Genomic DNA, 20,673 nt, shown 5'->3' with positions numbered 1-20,673 from the left:
AACACATAAACAGAACTAAAGACAAAAACCACATGCAGAAGACCTTTGATTACATTCAACATTCCTTCATGTTAAAAAACTCTCAATAAACTAGGTATTGAAGAAACACCTCAAAATAATAAGAGCCGTATATGACAAACCCACGGCCAATACCCTACTGAATGGGCAAAAGCTGGAAGCATTCCCCTTCCAAAGCAGCACAAGACAAGTTGCCCTCTCTCACCACTCCTATTCAACATAGTTTTGGAAGTTTTGGCCAGGGCAATTACACAAGAGAAAGAAATAAGGGGTATTCAAATAGGAAGAGAGGAAATCAAATTATCTTTGTTTGCAGATGATATGATCCTATATCTAGAAAACCCCATTATCTCAGCCCCAAAGTTTCTTAAGCTGATAAGCAACTTCAGCAAAGTCTCAGGATACAAAATCAATGCGCAAAAATTGATAGCATTCCTATACACCAATAACAGGCAAGCTGAGAGCCAAATCATAAATGAACTCCCATTCACAATTGCTACAAAAAGAATAAAATACCTAGGAATACGGCTAACTGGGGAAGTGAAGGACCTCTTCAAGGAGAACTGCAAACTACTGCTCAAAGAAATCAGAGAGGATACAAACAAATGGAGAAACATTCCACGCTTATGGATAGGAAGAATCAATATTGTGAAAAAGGCCATACTGCCCAAAGTAATTTATATATTCAATGCTACTCCCGTTAAACTACCATTGACATTCTTCACAGAATTAGAAAAACTATTTAAAATTCATACGGAACCATAAAAGAGCCCAAATAGCCAAGACAAAAAGAAACAAAACTGGAGGCATCACATTACCTGACTTCAAACTGTACTACAAGGCTACAGTAACCAAAACAGCATGGTACTGGTACAAGAACAGACACACAGACCAATGGGCCACAATAAAGAACTCAGAAATAAGATCACACAACACTGTTGGTGGGAATGTAAATTAGTTCAATCATTGTGGAAGATAGTGTGGCAATTCCTCAAGGATCTAGAACCAGAAATACCATTTGACCCAGCAATCCCATTACTGGGTATGTACCCAAAGGAATATAAGTCATTCTACTATAAAGACACATGCACACGTATGTTTACTGCAGCATTATTTACAATAGCAAAGACATGGAACCAATCCAAATGCCTATCAATGATAGACCGGATAAAGAAAATGTGGTAACATACACATCATAGAATACTATACAACCATAAAAAAGAATGAGATGATATCCTTTGCAGGGACATGGATGAAGCTGGAAGTCATCATCCTCAGCAAACTAACACAGGAACAGAAAACCAAGCACCCTATGTTCTCACTCATAAGTGGGAGTTGAATATTGAGAACACATGGGCACAGGGAGGGGAACAACACATACTGAGTTATGTTGAGGGGTGGGGGGCAAGGGGAGGGAGAGCATTAGGACAAATACCTAATGCATGCAGGACTTAAAACCTAGACGATGGGTTGGTAGGTGCCGCAAACCACCATGGCACATGTATATGGATATAACAAAACTGCACGTTCTGCACATGTACCCCTGAACTTAAAAGTTGAAGAAAAAAAGAAAATGAAAGTGGATTGTTCTCCATTGCAAATCATGGCCACCAGAATTCCAGGGTAACAAATCTTTTAGTTGTCCTCTGGCTGAAATCTCCTCCTCCCCCATACCCTGCCCCATATCACAATAAGCCTTTTTTTTTTTTTTCCAGACACTGGGCTGAAGTGGCGAGATCATGGCTCATTGCAGCCTGCCGCCTCAGCCTCCTGCCTCAGCCTCCCAAGTTTTTCTCACTTTTTCCCTTGTTCCTTTTTCTGTGTTCCTTAAATCAGAAAATAGTCTCCTGTCACCTGTCTGGACTCCTCCCCGTGTGCCTGCTTTGCCAGGTTTAGGTGAGGTGGACACAGAAATAGCGGAGTTGTCCTCTGGGGAGTGTCCTAATCCAAAACAGGTTCATCCTGGGACCACAGGCAGGCGCCACTGCTACCTGTTTTTTGACGTTGGAATGTGCCTTATGTGGGCTCCCCTAATTACCTGTTTTCATATCTGCTCATCCACCGGAATGACTGGGGGATCCTCGAAGTGGAAGCTTTTTCTTATTCCCATGTGTCCCCAAGCACTGTGGCTGGCCCTAAATAGGTGTTCTGTAAACAACAGGCGAATAAATTACTAGTTTTAAAAACGACAGAAAGACCCCCGCAAAAGCAGCAGCGCGTGCGGAACACCTTAGGCCTCACAGACCTTCTGTTTGAGGAATTGCTCCCCCAATCCCAGACCGCTCCTGGTGGGGCGGGCGGGAGCGTAGGACCGCGGAGCCTGCGGCGTTGCTCCGCTGCAGGGCAGGAGCCGGGCCCCGCCCCCGGCTTCCCGCGCTCCGCGTCCATTGGCTGGCTTCGGGGGTGGGCGGGCCCCGCCGCGCGGAGTCCTGCGCCTTGAGGCTCAAGCGGCGGCGTGCAAGGCGTGTGAGGCGCGTAGAGAGCAGCGCGCGCCGTCGGCGATGCCCCGGGACGGCGTTCCTGCCGGGAATACCACCCCGGCGGCAGCCCAGGCCGCCGCGCGGAGCCTGGTTTCCGCGACTGCCGGGGCACCGCAGGTTTTGGACCCGCTGAAGCGGTGAGCGCTGCCTTTGCCCTATATCCCCCGCCCTCGCCCGTGCTCTGGGGCAGTTGGCAGTGGGTGGGCAGGAAGGGGCGTACCGGCAGGGCGCCCCACATTGGCGTCCCCGCGTCGCGGTAACGAGGTCTGGATTTCCCCCGTGAATATGATTCCCCAGGCTGCCCGTCTTTAGCGCTAAGTTGCATGGGCGGGTGTGCCATTCGGTCAGCGAATAGCGGCAGAACGCCTGGCCGGGCCGGCGCTTTCGCGTACACTTGTCTCGGCCTCGCAGTGGCAGCGCCTCCTGCGAGTCTGCACCGGCTCAGTGGACGCGCCGCGCTGTGCACGCGGGTCTAGGGAGACGGCGGTTTCTTGAATGATCCCTCACACTGCAGGATATCTGGGAGCGGTGGACTGAGGGGGGCGCAACGTGGCTTCTGTGTCGGTGAAATCACTTGGACCAGCTCCAGTTCTTTTTAAAGATTACTCTTGTAAAAAAAAAAATACATTGTAGAATTGCATAATATGCTCTATCTCATCCAAAAATAGTTTTTGATGTCAGAGTAGTCATATGAACGCAGAATTGACCTCTTTACCCCCCTAAATAATACGTCTTGAGCTTCTTATTGTATGGTAATAGATTTCTTCATGAGAGAAATTTCTCAGAGAGTTAATCCACTCTCTCTCCCCTACTGCAAGATCCCGCTGCAGTGGTCCTAAAAAAGAAAAAGAAAAAGAATTTTCTCATAGTACAAAAGAATAAAGTAGCCACGCTCTGTGTTTTGAATCATCAGTTTTGAGGGATTTTTTTTTTTTCCACTTTGCTTAGGCGTTCTTTCACCCACAACTACACCCCCAGGTTCCAGATTTTGGACGGGAGTAAATAACGCCCCCCCCCCCGGCCCCCATCCATTTAGTCGAAGGATAATCAGCCACTGGGCTGCGGGCTCCGGGCTGTCCCCAGCGTGGGAGAGGCTGTCCTGCTGGCCCGGCTGTTTATTGCAGCGATTTGGATGTTCCAAGAGTCACGAGGGACACTGCTCACGTCCCCATCTGGGGGGTCACTTCATAGCAGCATCAGCTCTTTCTTTTCATCTTTCTTGCCTGAGTCTGCCTCCGGTCCTCTGGATGGAGCAGGCTGCAACGGACGCTCGGAGTAATGAAGTGAATTGCTCTTTCTTGATACAAATGAATACTAGTGCTGTACTGCCTTCTCCCTATCTTTGTGGCGTTTGTGTGAGCTGCTGAGAGCGGAGAGTGGAGAGAATGATAGACGTTTTGCAGAAGCAGAACGCTCTAGTGTTGTGTCATCCTTCTTGGCTCTGGTTTCTAGGTCCAAGTTCTGGTGACATTGTTTCAGCTTGCTTTGCCCTTTCCCAGGCCCCTGGGTTGGTCTGAGTGGAAAAGGAGTGCCTATTTCTTACCCCATAAGGACTAGGAAAAGGGATTGCTGGCTTGAGAAAGAGGTGCTGTAACTTATCCTCTGCGGCCAGAATTCTGAGGATTGGAAGATTATGGATTTTTTTAAAAATGAAGGCAGATGGAGGGATTGTAGAATACTGTAATTATTCTTAGTAGGATGTTGGGAAATAGAAATGCTGCCCTATTTTATTCAGCAATTAGGGAAAGCTTAAGTACTTTAAATGCGCCCTTTTACAATTGCCAGTGTTATTGTGAATTGTCTTGTAAAACCAAAAAGCACCCCCACTGTAGCCTTTCTGTAAATCTTTTACATATGCTTAAAGGATTTGGGTCGGGATTCTTAGTGTCTTTGTAGTTAATTTTGTGTATTCGAGGAAGGGGAGCTATGAAATGTAGTACTTCCATACCTTTTGCCTCTGGGGATGTTTTTTGGTGGCAAGGAAAACTTACTTAGTGCTGATTTAAGAGAATAGAATGGTTTAAGGAATTTGTTGGGGATTGCTCGTTTAAAAAAATGCCTTATGATTTGGTAAATTGTATGGTATTGCTATATCTTATACAAAATAATTTTCCATTTCAGGGTAAACATTTGAATGTACATTTACACTTCTGTTTCCTAAATAATAAATTTTAAGCTTTCTTATTTTGTTTTCGGTCATCAATTTTGAAGGATTATTTTTTCCCGAATTTGCTTAGGTTTACTTTCATCCACAACCACATGCCTGGGTTCTAAATTTGGAATGGTGCTAATAGTATCAAATGTGCAATTCTGGGTGTATGTGGGTGGATGGGATGGCTTACAGGTTGTATTAAAATTTTATTTTTTTCTCCATTGAAATGTCAGCACCAGCAGAAACTATTAATATTATGACATTTTCTCCTTCAAGAAATGGATGTGATGATAAAATGCTTTAGTAATTTTGAACATTATGACCACTAACGTTAAATGCTGTGATTTTTTAGAATGGCGTTCAATTAGAAAGTTTTGATAACTTGAGTCTTTCTGTTCTCTCTCAGTGATGTGCCATTGTTATGCCCAGACCGTTTATTCCCCGAAGAAGACCACCAGAGTCCAGAGTCAAAGCTAAGCAGCAAGGATCTTTATTACAGGTTCGAACCTGGAGCTCTCACTTGCTTGTGAAACGAGACGGGCAGGAGAGCTCCCCTACTGAGCTCCGAACAATGTTATATAGTCTAAGGAAAGTAGGCATAGAATCATTATACAAATTAGAGGTATGATTGGCTGGAGTTTGAACAAAGCGATTTGGCAAACTATGATTGGTTCCCGCCATTTCTGATATTTCAGTACAACCCTTGAGGCGGAAGAGCAGTTTTACACAAAGGCAGTTAATTATATTGCATCAGGTTGCACGACCAGTTTATGGCTATCTTGCTTAAACACACCTTGTGACCTGGCTATCTTACTTAAACATTCCTTGTGACCTGGCCTCAGAAAGAGAAACATGTACTTACAGAACTTACGAAACCTCTGGTACGTGCAAAGATTAGAGAGCAGAACAAGGGTGTAGCGGGTGGGGGGCGGGTACACATCTATCTTTGTGTCCTTTCATTTCTCCCTTCTCATAAGTAACTGGATGTCCAATCTTGGATTTCCAGAGTCTTATAATATAGCCTCACTTTCTGGGTGCAGGAGAGGCTGGTGATGGCTACGGAGGACCATTAGTTGGATGGTATCAAACCTTTCTCTGACAAATTGTAAAATTTTATTTACCACACAGGGGCCTATAGTGAATAGAAGTAGTAAAGACATTAGGGGGCCTAAAAGGGGTGCCAGAAGGGAAAACATTGAAGAGCTCCACCAATTGTTAGCGGCTGTAGTGAATTGTTGCTTTTTCATTTCTAAGCTTAGTTCGTGTAGGCGTTGGACTCTTTCCTCAACTAACCCTGACTCATTTATATAGAAACAGCATTCTTCTTTGAGGAACATACAGGTACCTCCTTTCTCAGCCGTGAGTAAGTCTAAGGCTCTGCGGTTTTGAAGGGTGACCTGTGCTAGGGAGGTGAGCTGCCGCTGAAGGGAGGCTAGGGAATAGGCGGAGTCTTCCATAGCAACAGAGAATTGTTGTAACAGCTTGTCGTTTTCTATCATGGAGTGTTGTAGGGCCCCTCCTGCTAACCCCGCTGCGACGACAGAGGTGGTTAAGGATATTCCGGCAATTAGTGGTAGAAAAACTGCTCGTCTATGTCGCGCAGTTTTAGTTGGGGCGGTCCCTGCCCAGCCTATGAACTCTGCCGGGGTTAGCAGTGTCAGTCGGGGAACTAGGGTAACAGGGATACACAACTGTCCGTCAGAGATGCTTTTGGACAGAGTTTTTAACAGAGTCATATTACACCAGAAGAACACACCAGGGGGAGCATATATGGGACTATTAGGGTATGTAGCCGATTGGTTGCAGAGGCTGTTGCTAAATGCCGAATAACAATAGGGGTATTTCTCTTGGTATGGGTCACGGTACAGGGCTACATCGGGTATTGTGACTATCGATGAGTTAAAACCTGTATAGTTTGTGGGAGGGGAGGATAGAGGAACAGCCGTTAATGGTGGTCTTCCTAGGGTTGCACACATAAAGCAAGAGGACAGGTCGCCTAAACCAGTGAGGTTGGCGAATGCTAGCCCTTCCCGTAATAGAGTTAGCCAGGAGAAGGGCTGCAAGTCTTGTGATAGCTTGGTTTCTTGCCTGTGGATTTGTGTGTGGATTAAGGGTTGAATCTGGACTAGACTTCTCCACAGATATAAATGGCTACTGGGCCAGGTACTAGTTGATGAGTAATATACTCCCCCATGTTGTGGGGTTGTCCACCGAGAGTCCCATGGGTCTCTAATTATCCAAGTGTAAGTGACGGGAGACTCAGTTTTGTAAAAATACCACCCTTGTCGTTCTCTCCAGTATCGGACAGAGTGCGTCTTACAGTAGCTATATGGGCAACCTGCACTCTGGTGCCACCAATAATTTTTACAATTATATTCAGTTTGATCATATTCAAAACAGATCATGGGTATTGCTGGTTGGGCAATCTGGAACCTAGTGAAATTCAGGTAAACTATAGTATTACACCCTGAGGGGGGGCAGTCTGCGCTAGCTAGCAGTTTACCCGCTTGGGGGGTTTCCCCGGGGTGAGTTTTGTTCTCATAGAGCCAGAACCTCCAGACATAGGGATTAGACGGCGCAGCAGTGAGGAGAGTCAGATGCATAAGGCATAAAAGCATAGGTAAGCTAGACATGGTTACGGCTATGGGGATGACGGCGCAGGGTTAGCTTTAAGGGATTGTTCTTAGCTTTGTCTACAGTCCATGTAACCGGTGCTCCAGACGGCTCGAGAAGGTCGGATGTTGGGTCCACTGGTTTGACGTGTGTGTAGTGGATCCACGAAGCGATGCCTTCTACTTTGAGAGCGGTGGGAGTAGTCAGGAGTACTTGCAGTGGTCCTTTCCACCTGGGTTGAAGAGTTTCTTGCCGGTGGCGCTTGACTAGGACCCAGTCTCCCGGCTGGAACGGATGAGGCGTCGGCGGAGGTCCTGCCTCGTACAGTTCTCGTAGTCTGGGCCAAATTTCCTGGTGAATTTTCTGTAAGGCTTGTAAGGAGAACAGGAGCTCAGAGACATTTTCAGTTTCAGGTTTGAGTAAGTCATCTTTTAGACTGGGGACCAGGGGTGGGGGTCTGCCATACATGATTTCATATGGTGTGAGGCCCAGTCTGTAAGGGGTATTTCGGGCCCGGAACAGAGCGTAGGGGAGAAGTACTACCCAATTAGCGCCAGTCTCCATGGTCAATTTAGTTAAGGTCTCCTTCAGAGTCCGATTCATCCTTTCTACCTGTCCTGAGCTTTGGGGCCTATAAGCACAATGTAATTTCCAATTTGCCCCCAGAATGGAAGCCAAATCCTGACTTACCTTAGCAACGAAGGCTGGTCCATTGTCTGACCCTATTTGGATGGGAAAGCCATACCTGGGGAGGATTTCTTCCAAAATTTTCTTTGCTACAACCTGAGCAGTTTCTCTCTTAGTTGGGAACGCTTCTGTCCATCCTGAAAAAGTATCTACAAAGACAAGTAAGTACTGATACCCATATTTTCCAGGCTTTATCTCAGTAAAGTCTATTTCCCAATAGATACCAGGCCTAGTTCCTCTACACCTAATTCCTGCGGTGGTCTGGGTTTGGGGGCAAGCGTTGTTGAGTTGGCAGGATTTGCAATTTGTTGTGACATCGCTGGCCAGTTCAGCTATGCGCCTGATTCTAAACTTGGCGTGCCTGATTAAGTCCATTATTCGCCGGGCACCCAGGTGGGTTGTCCGGTGGATGTGTTCCAACACCTGCCGTCCTAATTTTTCTGGTAGGATGGTTTGGTCATTTATATCAGTCCACCACCCATTTTTAACCTGTTTTAGGGGAAGCGTGTTCATCCATTCGCGATCCTGTTCGGTATAGTCGGGAAAACATGGCAAATTTCGCGGGCCAGGATCGGGGAGCTGGAGCGCGAGGAGCTGACTGGGAGCTTTTGCTATGCTCCTTGCGGTTTGGTCGGCTAAGAAGTTGCCTCGAGCAATTGGCGTAGTTGGTTTCTGATGCCCAGGGCAATGTACAATAGCCAATTTCTTTGGTTTCCACAAAGCAGTTAATAGAGCTAGGATCTCTTGCTTGTTTTTTATTTCTTTGCCTTCGGCTGTTAATAGTCCCCTTTCTCTGTAGATGGCCCCATGTATGTGCGCAGTAGCGAAAGCATAGCGGCTATCCGTGTATACTGTTAGTTTTTTCTCTGCCCCTAGGGTGAGGGCCTGTGTAAGGGCTATCAGTTCGGCTCTTTGGGCCGATGTCCCTGGAGGCAAGGGTTCCGCCCAGATTACCTCAGTCTCTGACGTTACAGCCGCTCCTGCATACCGCTGGCCTTGGTGGACATAGCTGCTGCCATCAGTGAACCAGGTGAGTTCTGTGTCGGGGAGCGGACGATCTTGCAGGTCCTCCCGCACCCCATGCACCTGAGCCAGTATCTCAGTGCACTCATGGGACGGGGCGTCCAAGTCTGGATTTGGCAGCAGTGAAGCAGGGTTTAAAGAGGTTGGGGGCAGAAAAGTTATTCTGAGGGGGTTTAACAGCAGTCCTTGATAGTGGGTGAGCCGGGCGTTACTCATCCATCGGTCCGGCGGCTGCCGGAGGACGCCTTCAATGGCATGCGGGGTTATAACGCGCAACTCTTGCCCCATGATAAGTTTATCAGCGTCTCGGACCATTAGGGCGGTCGCCGCGATTATCCGGAGGCAGGGTGGCCAGCCAGCAGCCACTGAATCTAGTTTTTTTGACAAATAGGCAACTGGCCTCTGCCAGGGGCCTAGGTACTGTGTTAACACGGCTTTTGCAACACCCTTACTTTCATCCACGTATAAGTGGAAGGGCTTGGAGACATCAGGGAGCCCCAGCGCGGGGGCTGATAACAAGGCAGTTTTGATTTGCTGAAAGGCCAGCTCAGCCTCTTCCGTCCAATTGAAGGGCTGCCGTTCCTTTGTTGCCTGGTATAGGGGCTTGGCTAACTCAGCAAATCCGGGTATCCATAACCTACAGAACCCTGCCGACCCCAGGAATTCTCTCACTTGCCGTGTTGACTGGGGTCTAGGGATGCGTAGGACTGTTTCCTTTCGGGCTTTGGTTAGCCAGCGTTGCCCCCCTTTTAATAGGTACCCCAGATAAGTTACCTCCGACTTGCAGATCTGAGCCTTTGTTGCTGAGGCTCGGTAGCCTAGCTCCCCCAGAGTCTTCAGGAGGTCCTCAGTCCCTCGAACACAAGTTTCCGGGGACCTGGCCGCTATTAAGAGATCATCAACATATTGCAAAAGAGTTATTTCAGGGTGTTGCCGCCGGTACTCACCCAGATCTTCATGAAGGGCTTCATCGAACAGAGTTGGCGAGTTCTTGAACCCTTGTGGCAGTCTGGTCCATGTTAGCTGACCGTTGATGCCCCTCTCAGGATCCGTCCATTGAAATGCAAAGAGTTCTTGACTTTTGGGAGCCAGAGGAAGGCTGAAGAAAGCGTCTTTTAGATCAAGAACGGTATACCACTGTTTTTTGGGATGTAAGGCACTCAGAAGGGTGTATGGATTGGGCACAGTGGGATGTATGTCCATGACCCTTTTATTAACTTCTCTTAAATCCTGTACTGGCCTGTAGTCCGTACTGTTGGGTTTACGAACAGGTAACAGTGGAGTATTCCAGGATGAGTGGCAAGCCCGTAGGACTCCCTGGTCTAGGAGTCGGTGGATATGGGGCGTAATTCCTTCTCTTGCCTCCAGGGGCATAGGATATTGCCGAACCCGAACGGGGTCCGTCCCTGGCTTAACTTCCACAAATATGGCAGGTCGATGTTTAGCTAGCCCTAAGCCCCCAGTTTCTGCCCACGCTTCAGGGAAACGCTGGAGCCAAGAGTCAATTCCCTGATCGGGGGGCTTTTGCTCTTGATGGAGTCGGTACTCATCTTCTAAGGTGACAGTCAGGATAGATATTGGCCTGTTTTGGGAATCAGTTATCTTGGGCCCTTCTGGCTCAAAGTGGATTTGGGCCCCCATCTTTGTCAGCAAGTCCCTCCCTAGTAGAGGGCAGGGGCTCTCTGGGATGACTAGGAAGGAATGGGAGACTTTTCCCGTTCCTAAGTCTACAGTCCTCTGGGTTGTCCAGGGGTATTTTTTGATGCCTGTGGCCCCGTGCACCCAGGATGTTTTCTTAGACATTTTTCCAATTGGTTTGGTTAGGACTGAGCGTTCCGCCCCAGTATCGACCAAGAAGCGAACTGGGGACCCCTCCACTTGCAAAGTTACCCTGGGTTCGGGGAGGGGGTCCGAACCCCGTCCTCCCTAGTCAGAGTCCTGGGTAACGAGTACGGAGGTAGGGTTAGCTGGTCTCCGTTTCTTTGGGCAGTCTTTAATCCAGTGGCCACGTTCCTTGCAATAAGCACACTGATCTTTTTCTAATCCTTGCCTAGGGCCTTGCTTTTTCTGCTTTCTGTTTTGGCCATTTCCTGCCTGGGGGAAAGCTGCTACTAAGACTTTGGTCATTTCTTTGGTTGCCTTGAACTGTTTTTCTTCTGGAGTATCCCTATTATTATAAACTCGCTGGGCCATCTGAAGGAGGTCCTGAATCTGCTTTCCCTCTAAACCTTCTAATTTCTGGAGTTTTCTTTTAATATCTGGTGTTGCCTGGTTTACAAAGGACATTACTACCGCTGCCTGATTTTCCGGTGCTTCCGGGTCCATAGGGGTAAACTGTCTGAAGGCTTCCATTAATCTCTCTAAATACACTGCGGGGCTTTCTGTCTTACCTTGTAACACAGAATATACTTTAGCCAAATTGGTGGGCTTGCGAGCTGCAGCCCGGAGACCCGCCATTAGAGTCTGGCGATAAATGAGCAGTCGTCCCCTACCTTCTGCCGTGTTGTAGTCCCATCTGGGCCGGGTCAAAGGGAAAGCCGCATTAATGAGGTCAGGATTTGCAGTTGGCTGGCCGTCATCTCCTGGAACCAGTTTTCTGGCCTCAACTTGGATTCTTTCCCGCTCCTCCGTTGTGAACAGGATTCGGAGGAGCTGTTGACAGTCATCCCAGGTCGGCTGGTGAGTAAACATGTCACTGTCTAACAACGAGGTTAGATCTTTGGGATTATCTGAGAACCGAGCATTTTGGGACTTCCAATTGTATAAATCACTGGTGGAAAAAGGCCAATACATGAGACGGGAGAGCCCGGTATCATCGAGCGATCCTATTTCTCTGAGAGGCAGGGCTACAGTGGAGTCAGGGAGTCGGGAAGCTTGGTCCCGCAGTACGCGGCCTCGTGTTCGGCCGGCCGGCCCCCCCAGGTTACTTTCACTCTCGGCTGCTTCCGCTTCTCGGTTTCCCTCTACGGAAGCACCACCCTGGGGGACTGGGTCCTGCGGGATAAGGTGCTGATATGGTGGGGGAAATGTGGGTTCTAACGTTAGGGGGTCCTGGCTGTCCGGCAGCACAGGGGCCGAGGGAGCAGAGGGAGTCTTTTGTCTTGTAGGTCGCGTTACTAGGACTTTGCAGGGCTCAAGGATGAATGGAGTTATCCAGGGTGGTGGGTTTTCCACAAGATCCTGCCACACTAGAATATAAGGAATTTGATCAGGATGTCCTGACTGCCCTGGCAGGAAAATCTTAGTTTTTACCTTAGTAATAATAGAGAGACAGAAAGTTCCTTCGGTGGGCCACCCTACGCCGAAAGAGGGCCACTCCGAATGGCAGAAAGTAACTAGCTTTCCCTTCTTTAGTTCTACGCTTAAGTTACGCCCCCGAGCCTTCACATCCTTAAAATTGGTAACAAGGAGTGAGAGTGGCGTGCTCTGGTTGTTGCCCATCTTTGGACTGCTCCTACAAAGAGAAGGGGGGACGAAAATGAGTGTGAAGCAGAGGGGAGTATCCGATAGGTCCGGTCCTGGAGGGGGAAGAAAAGGTTTTATGTTTCGTTTTGGGCTTACACTTAACACTTAACAATAACGGACAGACAGTAATAACGATGAGCATTCGCGAGCGCGTGTCGGACTTCCGACCTGAGTCAGACGGGGCAACCAAGGATGGAGGCCCCCAGATGGGCACTGGGGAACGTCTCCCACCAGTCCCGAGTGGCTGTCTTCTAGCGCGTCCGCCAAGACCGTGCCACTTACAGAACAGACCAATACAGATTACAGATTACGGATTTCGCGAAATTTCAGGGAGACAGACAGAGACAAAGACAGAGACAGTGACAAAGCCGGCTTACCTACAGATTAAGATCCGTTGACTTGGGGGTCTGGTGGGCTTGGGGGAAATCCCGGACGAGCCCCCATTTGTTATGCCCAGACCGTTTATTCCCCGAAGAAGACCACCAGAGTCCAGAGTCAAAGCTAAGCAGCAAGGATCTTTATTACAGGTTCGAACCTGGAGCTCTCACTTGCTTGTGAAACGAGACGGGCAGGAGAGCTCCCCTACTGAGCTCCGAACAATGTTATATAGTCTAAGGAAAGTAGGCATAGAATCATTATACAAATTAGAGGTATGATTGGCTGGAGTTTGAACAAAGCGATTTGGCAAACTATGATTGGTTCCCGCCATTTCTGATATTTCAGTACAACCCTTGAGGCGGAAGAGCAGTTTTACACAAAGGCAGTTAATTATATTGCATCAGGTTGCACGACCAGTTTATGGCTATCTTGCTTAAACACACCTTGTGACCTGGCTATCTTACTTAAACATTCCTTGTGACCTGGCCTCAGAAAGAGAAACATGTACTTACAGAACTTACGAAACCTCTGGTACGTGCAAAGATTAGAGAGCAGAACAAGGGTGTAGCGGGTGGGGGGCGGGTACACATCTATCTTTGTGTCCTTTCACCATTACTAAAAGGTTTTTTTCCCCCACCTCTCTCCAAGGCCTCAACATTTTCCTTACTGCATTCATGTAGGAGCTGTGGTTTTGGTATGAAGGTTCAGTCCCCTCACTTCTGACTTACATGTGCAAAAATCTACAGTTTGAGATCTATACCAAGGTTTACTTGGGTAGCAGAATTCACAGCTTGAATAAGTAAAGTATCTTGTTTCCCCAGCTTTTGGGCAGGTGGGATCTTTGGAGTATCATTTTATTTTCATTATTTCCCAAGTTTCTGAAGATAGTTTTGGAAAATATTTTAATTTTGAACCAAGATAAAAAATGACTTAAATTTTTTTAATAAAAATTATTTGGGTAGACTATAATTTCACAGGGTTAAAAATTAAAAAGTTTAAAAAGGTATACAATATAAAGTCTCCATCTTTCTCCTGTTTCTCGTCTTCTCAATTCTCATTCTGACAATTTGCATGCCCTGGGTAATCATTATTATTAGTTTATTACTTTACCTCCCAGGATATTTTATACATATAAAAGTGAAAACAGGTTTACAGTTCCCCTTCTTATATGTATTTGCAGTTTTCTTCCATTGCTTTTGCCACTTGAAAATGTATCTGAGCGATCTTTTCTTATCAATACACAGAGAACATCCTCAATGAAAGGTTTTTTGTTTTTGTTTTTGTTTTTTTTTTTTTTTATTTTATTAGCAAAGAAAGAGAATAAAAGAAAAGAGGATGGCCTGTGCGGTGGTGGCTAATGCCTGTAATCTCAACACTTTGGGAGGCCTAGGTAGGCAGGTCACCTGAGGTCAGGAGTTCAAGACCAGCCTGGCCAACATGGTGAAACCCCGTCTCTACTAAAAATACAAAATTAGCCGGGCGTGGTAGTGCCTGCCTGTATTCCAGCTACTCAGCTACTCAGGAGGCTGAGGCAGGAGAATCGCTTGAACTGGAGAGGCAGAGGTTGCAGTGAGCTGAGATTGCGCCTGGTGCACGCCAGCCTGGGTGACAGAGTGAGTCTCTGTCTCAAAAAAGAAAAGAGAAAAGATGGACCTTGAAGAGATGAAGAGTTTTCTTTGTGGTTGGGGTATTGAGTACAACACTCTTGTGTGAAAAAGGAATCACTTAGAGTACTTAAGCATGAGGTAAGGTGTTGTAAAACCTTCTAGTCTAAATAATTAAATTATTTTTAAAATTTTTACTTTAAAATCAAAATAATACATGTACATAATTGAACAAATAAAGCAGTTCTTGAAGATTTACCACAAAAATATGAGACACTTGTAAATTTCTTCTTACTCTGTTTCTCTCCTTGAAGGCAAACAGTTTCAAATCCTTTAACTTTTTCTTCTAGTATTTACCTGTCTTTCTGAAAAAGTATACTCTATAACCACTTCTTGACTTAAATAATTTAGGTATTACTTACTTTTTTATAAATTAAGAGTTGATAAAGTGAGGATTTAACTCTTTGTTCTCTATTCTATATCCTTCTTCCATCCTCCCAATTTAGATTCTGTTATAATTTTTTGTTAAATTAGTAGTTAGGTTTTATATTATTATGACCAGGTAAACATGACTAGCCTTTGAGTCAAATGATAAACTAATTTACCTAATTTTCTTTCATCCCATGGTTAATTTTTTCCAAATGCTGCAATGCCATCAAATGGGCCAACAAATGTAAGGATTTATCAGTGCCATTTTTTCCTTAAACTTCCTTCCTATAGTTTCCATTCTTCATACTCTAATCTGGTCTGGTTCTAAGTTTGTAACAAACCTAAAGATTAATATCTTTAAAGAGATAAGAAAAGAGATTGCACCTATGAAATAAGAACAGGTTGCTATGAAAAGAAACCATAAGAGAACAAGAAAGAGCTCTATGAAATTAAAAATGTGATAGTCAAAATGAACTCTGAATAGAAGACCTAGAAGAGAAAGTTGTATAGGTTTGCATAGCTATTAGTCCTGGGACTTTCCTTTACCTTTCTCCTGATTTGGACACTCTGTTATCTAGATCATGAATCTGGTTTCCTCATTTTGCTGAAACACTTAGTCCACTTTCTTTCTAAGAAAAGATAAATTTTGTAAGTCCTTGCATGTCTTAAAGATGTCTTTATTCTACCTTTGCATTTGAATTACAGTTTGGCTGATTTTAAAGTCTAAGTTTTTCCTCAGAATTTTAAAGGTTTAATTCTAGTGTGTCTGCTGTTAGTGTTGCTGTAAAGAAATCTGATATAATTAAGTTTCCTGTTTCTTTTTATATGGGTTGTTTTCCCTTTCCGAAAGCTTTTTAGTATAGTCTCTCTGGTTTTCTGAAAGTTTATGATTTTGTATCCCTGGTGTGATTCGTTTTTCATTTCTTGTGCTCTGCACTTGGTGGGCCATTTTAACCTGAGGACCTCCCTCCCTTTTCCCCCTAGTTTGATGAAATTTGCTTTACTAATTTATTCCTTTGCATTTATTCTGTTCTCTTTTTCTTAAGTTGGATTTTAGACCACCTGAATTGATCCTTTAATTTTCTTATTATCTCTCTACTATTTTTCATTTCTCTCTTTTTGTTTTTTTTTTCACTTTCTCTAGGTGATTTTTTTCAGCTCTTCTAACCCTTCCATTCAGTATTTCATTTTGATCATATTTTTAATTTTGTAGAGCTGTTTCCTGTTCTCTGATTGCTTCTTTTCAAAGCGTCCTGCTTTTATGAGTCTCATATATTTTCATATCTTTTTAAAGATATTAATTCCAAGTTTTGTTTTTGGAGTTTTCTTTTGTTTCCTTCATTGTTTCTGCCTTTTGGAGTCTTTATTCCTCTTTGGCTTTTCAGTTTATTCAGGGAGAAGCTTCCAGCCCTGTGCAGCATAGGCTGTAATCCTGGGAGTAGGGCCAGGGAGGGGGAATGTGTTGAGCGTCCCCAAGGCCACCCTCAGGTTCAGTGATTCACTAGGAGGACATACAAGACTCAGCATATAATCATACTGACAGCTATGGCTCGTTACAGTGAAAGGTTACAAAACAAAATTGGCAAAGGGAAAAAGGTGCATGGAGTGAAGTCTGGAAGAAACCAGGCACAAGCTCCCCAGTCCTCTGTCATTCCACAGGATGTGCTGAATGGTTGTAACCATACATGTGAAATGTTGTCTGCCAGGGAAACTCCTTAGACTTAGTGCCCAAGGTTGTAACTGGGTGCAGGTTATATAGGCACCCTCTGCCTAGCGTTTACCAAAATTCCAGACTCCCAGAAGGAAATCAGGTGCTCAGCATAAACCACTATTCTTACATTTTTACACTATTTAGGTACAGTGAGCCACTCTTATCAGTTAGGGAATGGTGGGAACCTTCCTGAAATCAAAGTTCCTAGACACCAGCCATGGGCCAAGCTTGCAAGTAAGACTTTCAAAGCATAGTAGTCTCAGGAGTGCCCTGTGAACTCTCTGCACAGGAGGATAGGGCCCCACAGTTAATAAATAGACTTTCACTTACCCTTCTTCTGCCTCATGCCTTGTTCATGCCCTCTACTGGTAAACTTGGAGGCCAAAGACTCTCCTGCTGTGGAATGAGATGGTCACCTGGCTGCCACAGGATGGGAGCGAGGCACTGGGAAAGGGTGTATCCAAACATTTTGTATGGGTAAACCATGACTAGATGAGCTGTTTTCAAACTGTGGACTGGGGCTCCTGAGACCCATTTCATAATAATACTAATGTGATATTTGGCTTTTTCTCATGGGTATACAGTGGAGTTTTCCAGAGGTAATAGGATATTGCAATAGACCAAAGGCAGACATGTAAAACAGTGCCACTCTTATCACTGTTTCTTAAAAAAATATAGTTATTTTTCATAAAAATGAGTTTTTTATTTTTAATGGACTAGTAATTTTAAATTTCTGTTTTTCTTAAGATGATAAATATTGATAGTTATACCTATATAAACAAAAGTTCTTTGAAGTCTCAATACTTTTTAAATATGTAGGTCTTTGGACTAAAGAGCTTGAGAAGCCTACATCTCCCATTTTCCTGAGTCTAGCAGGTTTCCCTTTCATAGTTACCTATTCCTTGTTATATGTACGTTGTAAAAGGATTTATCTAACTTATGTATTTTATTTTATTTAACTCATTAATTAAATGAAGGAACCAGTAAGATGTTACAACCAGTTCAAAGGGAGAATCTAAAAAACAGATACATTTATAGATGAGGAATATTGAAGTGACCCACAAATGAAGGCAGCAATGGCTTCTTACATAGTGGAGGAGGGACATCGGTTGAACCTCCGCCAGACAGAATTTACATGCCTAGAGACAGTGTTATTTTGCTTTGCTATCTCAGTAGAAACTAGAAAGGTAAAATCATTCAACAACAATGAAAGGCTAGAATCAGCTAAGCTGGAAGAGGGTGATATAAATAAAGTTTAAAAGTTTTCCATTGAAACACACATTTTCCCCTGCAATACTCATCTAGAAAAGTATAGATTTTAATTTGCTTTCCCATCTAAAATTATCTATGCAAAAATTCTGGTTGACAGGGAAATTATATATATCATTGAAATGAACAAATTTGTGTTCTGTGTTTGTTTCGTTTGCTAGGTTGCTTGCTTGTTTTAAGCAAATTGTTTAGGTTCACGTGGCAAATCAGTGATGACTGAAATAGATGATCTGTTTTTACATTTTATTTTCAAAAATGTTTGTGGGTACAGAGTAGCCATATATATTTATGGGGTACATGAGATGTTTTGATACAGGCACGCAAGAAGTGAAATGAGTACATCATGGAGAATAGCAGTGCCCATTCTCTCAAGCATTTATCCTTTGAGTTACAAACCAATTACATTCAAGTTATTTAAAAATATACAATTAAGTTGTTATTGACTATAGTCACCCTATTGTGCTATCAAATAGTAGGTCTTATTCATTATTTTTTATTTTTGTTTTGTACCTATTAACTATTCCCACCTCCCCGCAAAATAGATAATAATTTAGAAAGCTTCTTACTTTGGTCCCAGACTGGGTTCCCTTCCAATAAACATTGACAGCGACTGGCAATAGTTTTGCAATTTACACTACACCAAGCTTGGAGAGCATGAAAGTCAGTAAGCCTCAGCCCTGTGTTCTCACTGGAGATGCAGCCATGTCCATAGTGAAGGATTATACAACATGGTAGATACAGTACCAAAGGTGGAAATAGTGTGACGTAGAATCAGAAAAGAAGAAGCAGTGAATTCTGGCTGGGAAGTTAAAACATTTCATCAGGGGCTTGGAGGACAACCAGAATTTAACCAGAATGGTTTTCCGTTTATACAGATATGGGAACTTCTCATTATACTTTCAAATAAAAAGTCAGTCTCTTAGATTATGCCCAGATTTAACCTCCTGGTATTCGCACCATTGTGTAGTCTTCTCCCATGTTGTGTGGGGATTGGTCTGTACACTGATATATACAATGGTAGAAATGGCAATGTGTGCTTTCCAAGGATTGGTCATAAGAGACACTGCTGTTTTCATCATGGTCTCTTGGCTTACTTGCTCTGTCGTGTCATGGGAGCACTTAAGCAAACCTCCGAAGAGGCTTTTATGGGGGAGAAGCTGAATTTAATCTGGGCAAATGGACACCTAACTTGAGAATCTATTTCTGGCTTCCTTGCAGCTAGGTTTATTTGTGTGACTTAAGTTCTTGGGAGCAGAAGTAATGTGTGCACCTTCTGGTACTTGCCTTTAAAACAGTTTCTTAATTGTTTTTTCATTATCACTCCCATAAGGAGCCTTTTTCGACTTTTATTCCCTAATAGCTCCCTTGAAATTTTAATGCCATAAATATACTATATACCTGCATATGCCCTTATGTATATATCTGTGCTTTATCCATAAAAAGACCAAAATGTTTTTACCTCTATACCCCCCAGGAACCATCTTTTTTCCCATCGGGGATGATGCTGACCTTGTTGAGAATGCATGCTTTAGATGGACTAGGAATGCTCTCCCTTCACATGGGGTGGAAGGCACACATGTGTAGTGTGCCGGCTTCAACCATGTAGACGGGGGATCAAGCAACAAGACAGAAAGAACTGGGAGGCATAGACAGCACCACAGAACAAAGTTGCTAGCCTATGTCTAGATAGTTAATTGAGAAAGAAGGAAACTTTGATCTTATTTAAGCCATCTTATTTTGGAACCTCCGTTGTAGCAGCTTGGCCTTTATCCTAACAAATATGCATCCCATTTTCTTTAAACAGGAAATTTAATCAAAATAAATTTAATGAGATAAAAATCTATACACTAAATAAAATACTGATGACAGAAATCGAAGTAGACACAAATAAATGGAAACATACTCCGTTAGGATAACTAATATTGTCAAAGTACCATATTATCCAAAGTTATCTGTAGATTCAATGTGATCTGTATCAATATTTCAGTGGCATTTTTCACAGTAATAGAAAACAATCATAGAATTTGAGTGTAACTTTAAGCAACTTCAGTAACCTAAGCAATCTTGAGAAACAAAGCTGTTGGCACTCTACTTCCCGACTTCAAACTTCATTTAAAGGTTATAGTAATCAAGAAAGCATGGTAAGTGTATGAAAACAGGCACAAAAACCAGTGGAACAGAACAGAGAGCCCAGAAATAAACCTATATGCGTCCCATTTCTTCAAAACTGCTTCGCTTTAAAAGATTTTCTCTTCTGTTAGTTTCATGGCACCAAATTCTGTTTACTCAGCAGTGTAGAAATGTTATTTACCCTTTTGCCATCTGCAAATGCCTTATCATTACGAATACTGTGAATTGTATAAACATCAACATCATTGGATCCAAAATTTGGGTACCTCTAAGTAATATTTTATAATCACTTAACCAAAGTGTTACTATGCTTTATCTCACTGCATATATTGCTAGTTTGCAGTAGAGTAGTAGTCTTGTTGGTTTCTTTAGCCGTTGAAGCAGTAGAGTGTCTTTTTTTTTTTTTTTTTTTTAAAGAGAGAGAATATCACTCTGTTTCCCAGGCTGGAATGCCTTGGTGCAATCATGGCTTACTGCAGCCTCTAACTCCTGGGCTCAAAGCAATCTTCCTACCACAGCCTCCCAAGTGGCTTGGACTACAGGTTCAGCTAATTTTACTTTATTTTATTATTTATTATTTTTATTTATTTTTGAGATGGAGTCTTGCTCTTTTACCCAGGCTGGAGTGCAATGGCGCAATCTTGGCTCAGTACAACCTCTGCCTCCGGTGTTCAAGTGATTATTCTGCCTCAGCCTCCCAAGTAGCTGGGACTA

General features: G+C 44.1%; 2 protein-coding genes across 10 annotated transcripts in view; one reads left to right on the top strand and one right to left on the bottom strand.

Annotated features, from left to right (window-relative positions):
* Positions 1 to 2,470: 2,470 nt before the first annotated feature.
* The window catches only part of ZNF638 (zinc finger protein 638), a 162,218-nt gene continuing 144,015 nt past the window's right edge, over positions 2,471 to 20,673 (top strand). For all 9 annotated transcript variants that reach the window (XR_012422209.1, XR_012422207.1, XR_012422208.1 and 6 more), the window contains exon 1: positions 2,471 to 2,635. Coding sequence is in view for 6 of the 9 variants with exons in the window: in XM_074011559.1 (XP_073867660.1) it covers positions 2,520 to 2,635 (116 nt within the window). In the remaining 3 variants the exon portion in view is untranslated. The remainder of the gene's footprint in view (positions 2,636 to 20,673) is intronic.
* On the bottom strand, positions 2,843 to 19,322 carry LOC141408389 (uncharacterized). Its single transcript, XM_074012522.1, has 6 exons — positions 19,289 to 19,322; positions 11,466 to 12,161; positions 8,047 to 9,857; positions 3,459 to 3,609; positions 3,229 to 3,333; positions 2,843 to 2,970 (listed from the first exon to the last, which is right to left on the bottom strand). The coding sequence occupies exons 1-6, from the start codon at positions 19,320 to 19,322 to the stop codon at positions 2,843 to 2,845; spliced, it is 2,925 nt and encodes a 974-aa protein (XP_073868623.1).

Source organism: Macaca fascicularis, chromosome 13 (assembly GCF_037993035.2).
Source record: "Macaca fascicularis isolate 582-1 chromosome 13, T2T-MFA8v1.1".
NCBI lineage: Eukaryota > Metazoa > Chordata > Mammalia > Primates > Cercopithecidae > Macaca > Macaca fascicularis.
This window is presented reverse-complemented; position numbering and strand designations above follow the sequence as displayed.

Bases quoted from the DNA above. Each gene is read 5' to 3' on its own strand.
- LOC141408389 (XM_074012522.1), bottom strand. From the start codon at position 19,322: ATGGGAAAAAAGATGGTTCCTGGGGGGTATAGAG. The intron at 12,162-19,288 runs GTAAAAACATTT...CTTATATTCTAG, and splicing joins GGTTCCTGGGGGGTATAGAG to TGTGGCAGGATCTTGTGGAA. The intron at 9,858-11,465 runs GTAGGGGACGAC...ATCTCTTAATAG, and splicing joins GGACTACAACACGGCAGAAG to CGGCCAGGTCCCCGGAAACT.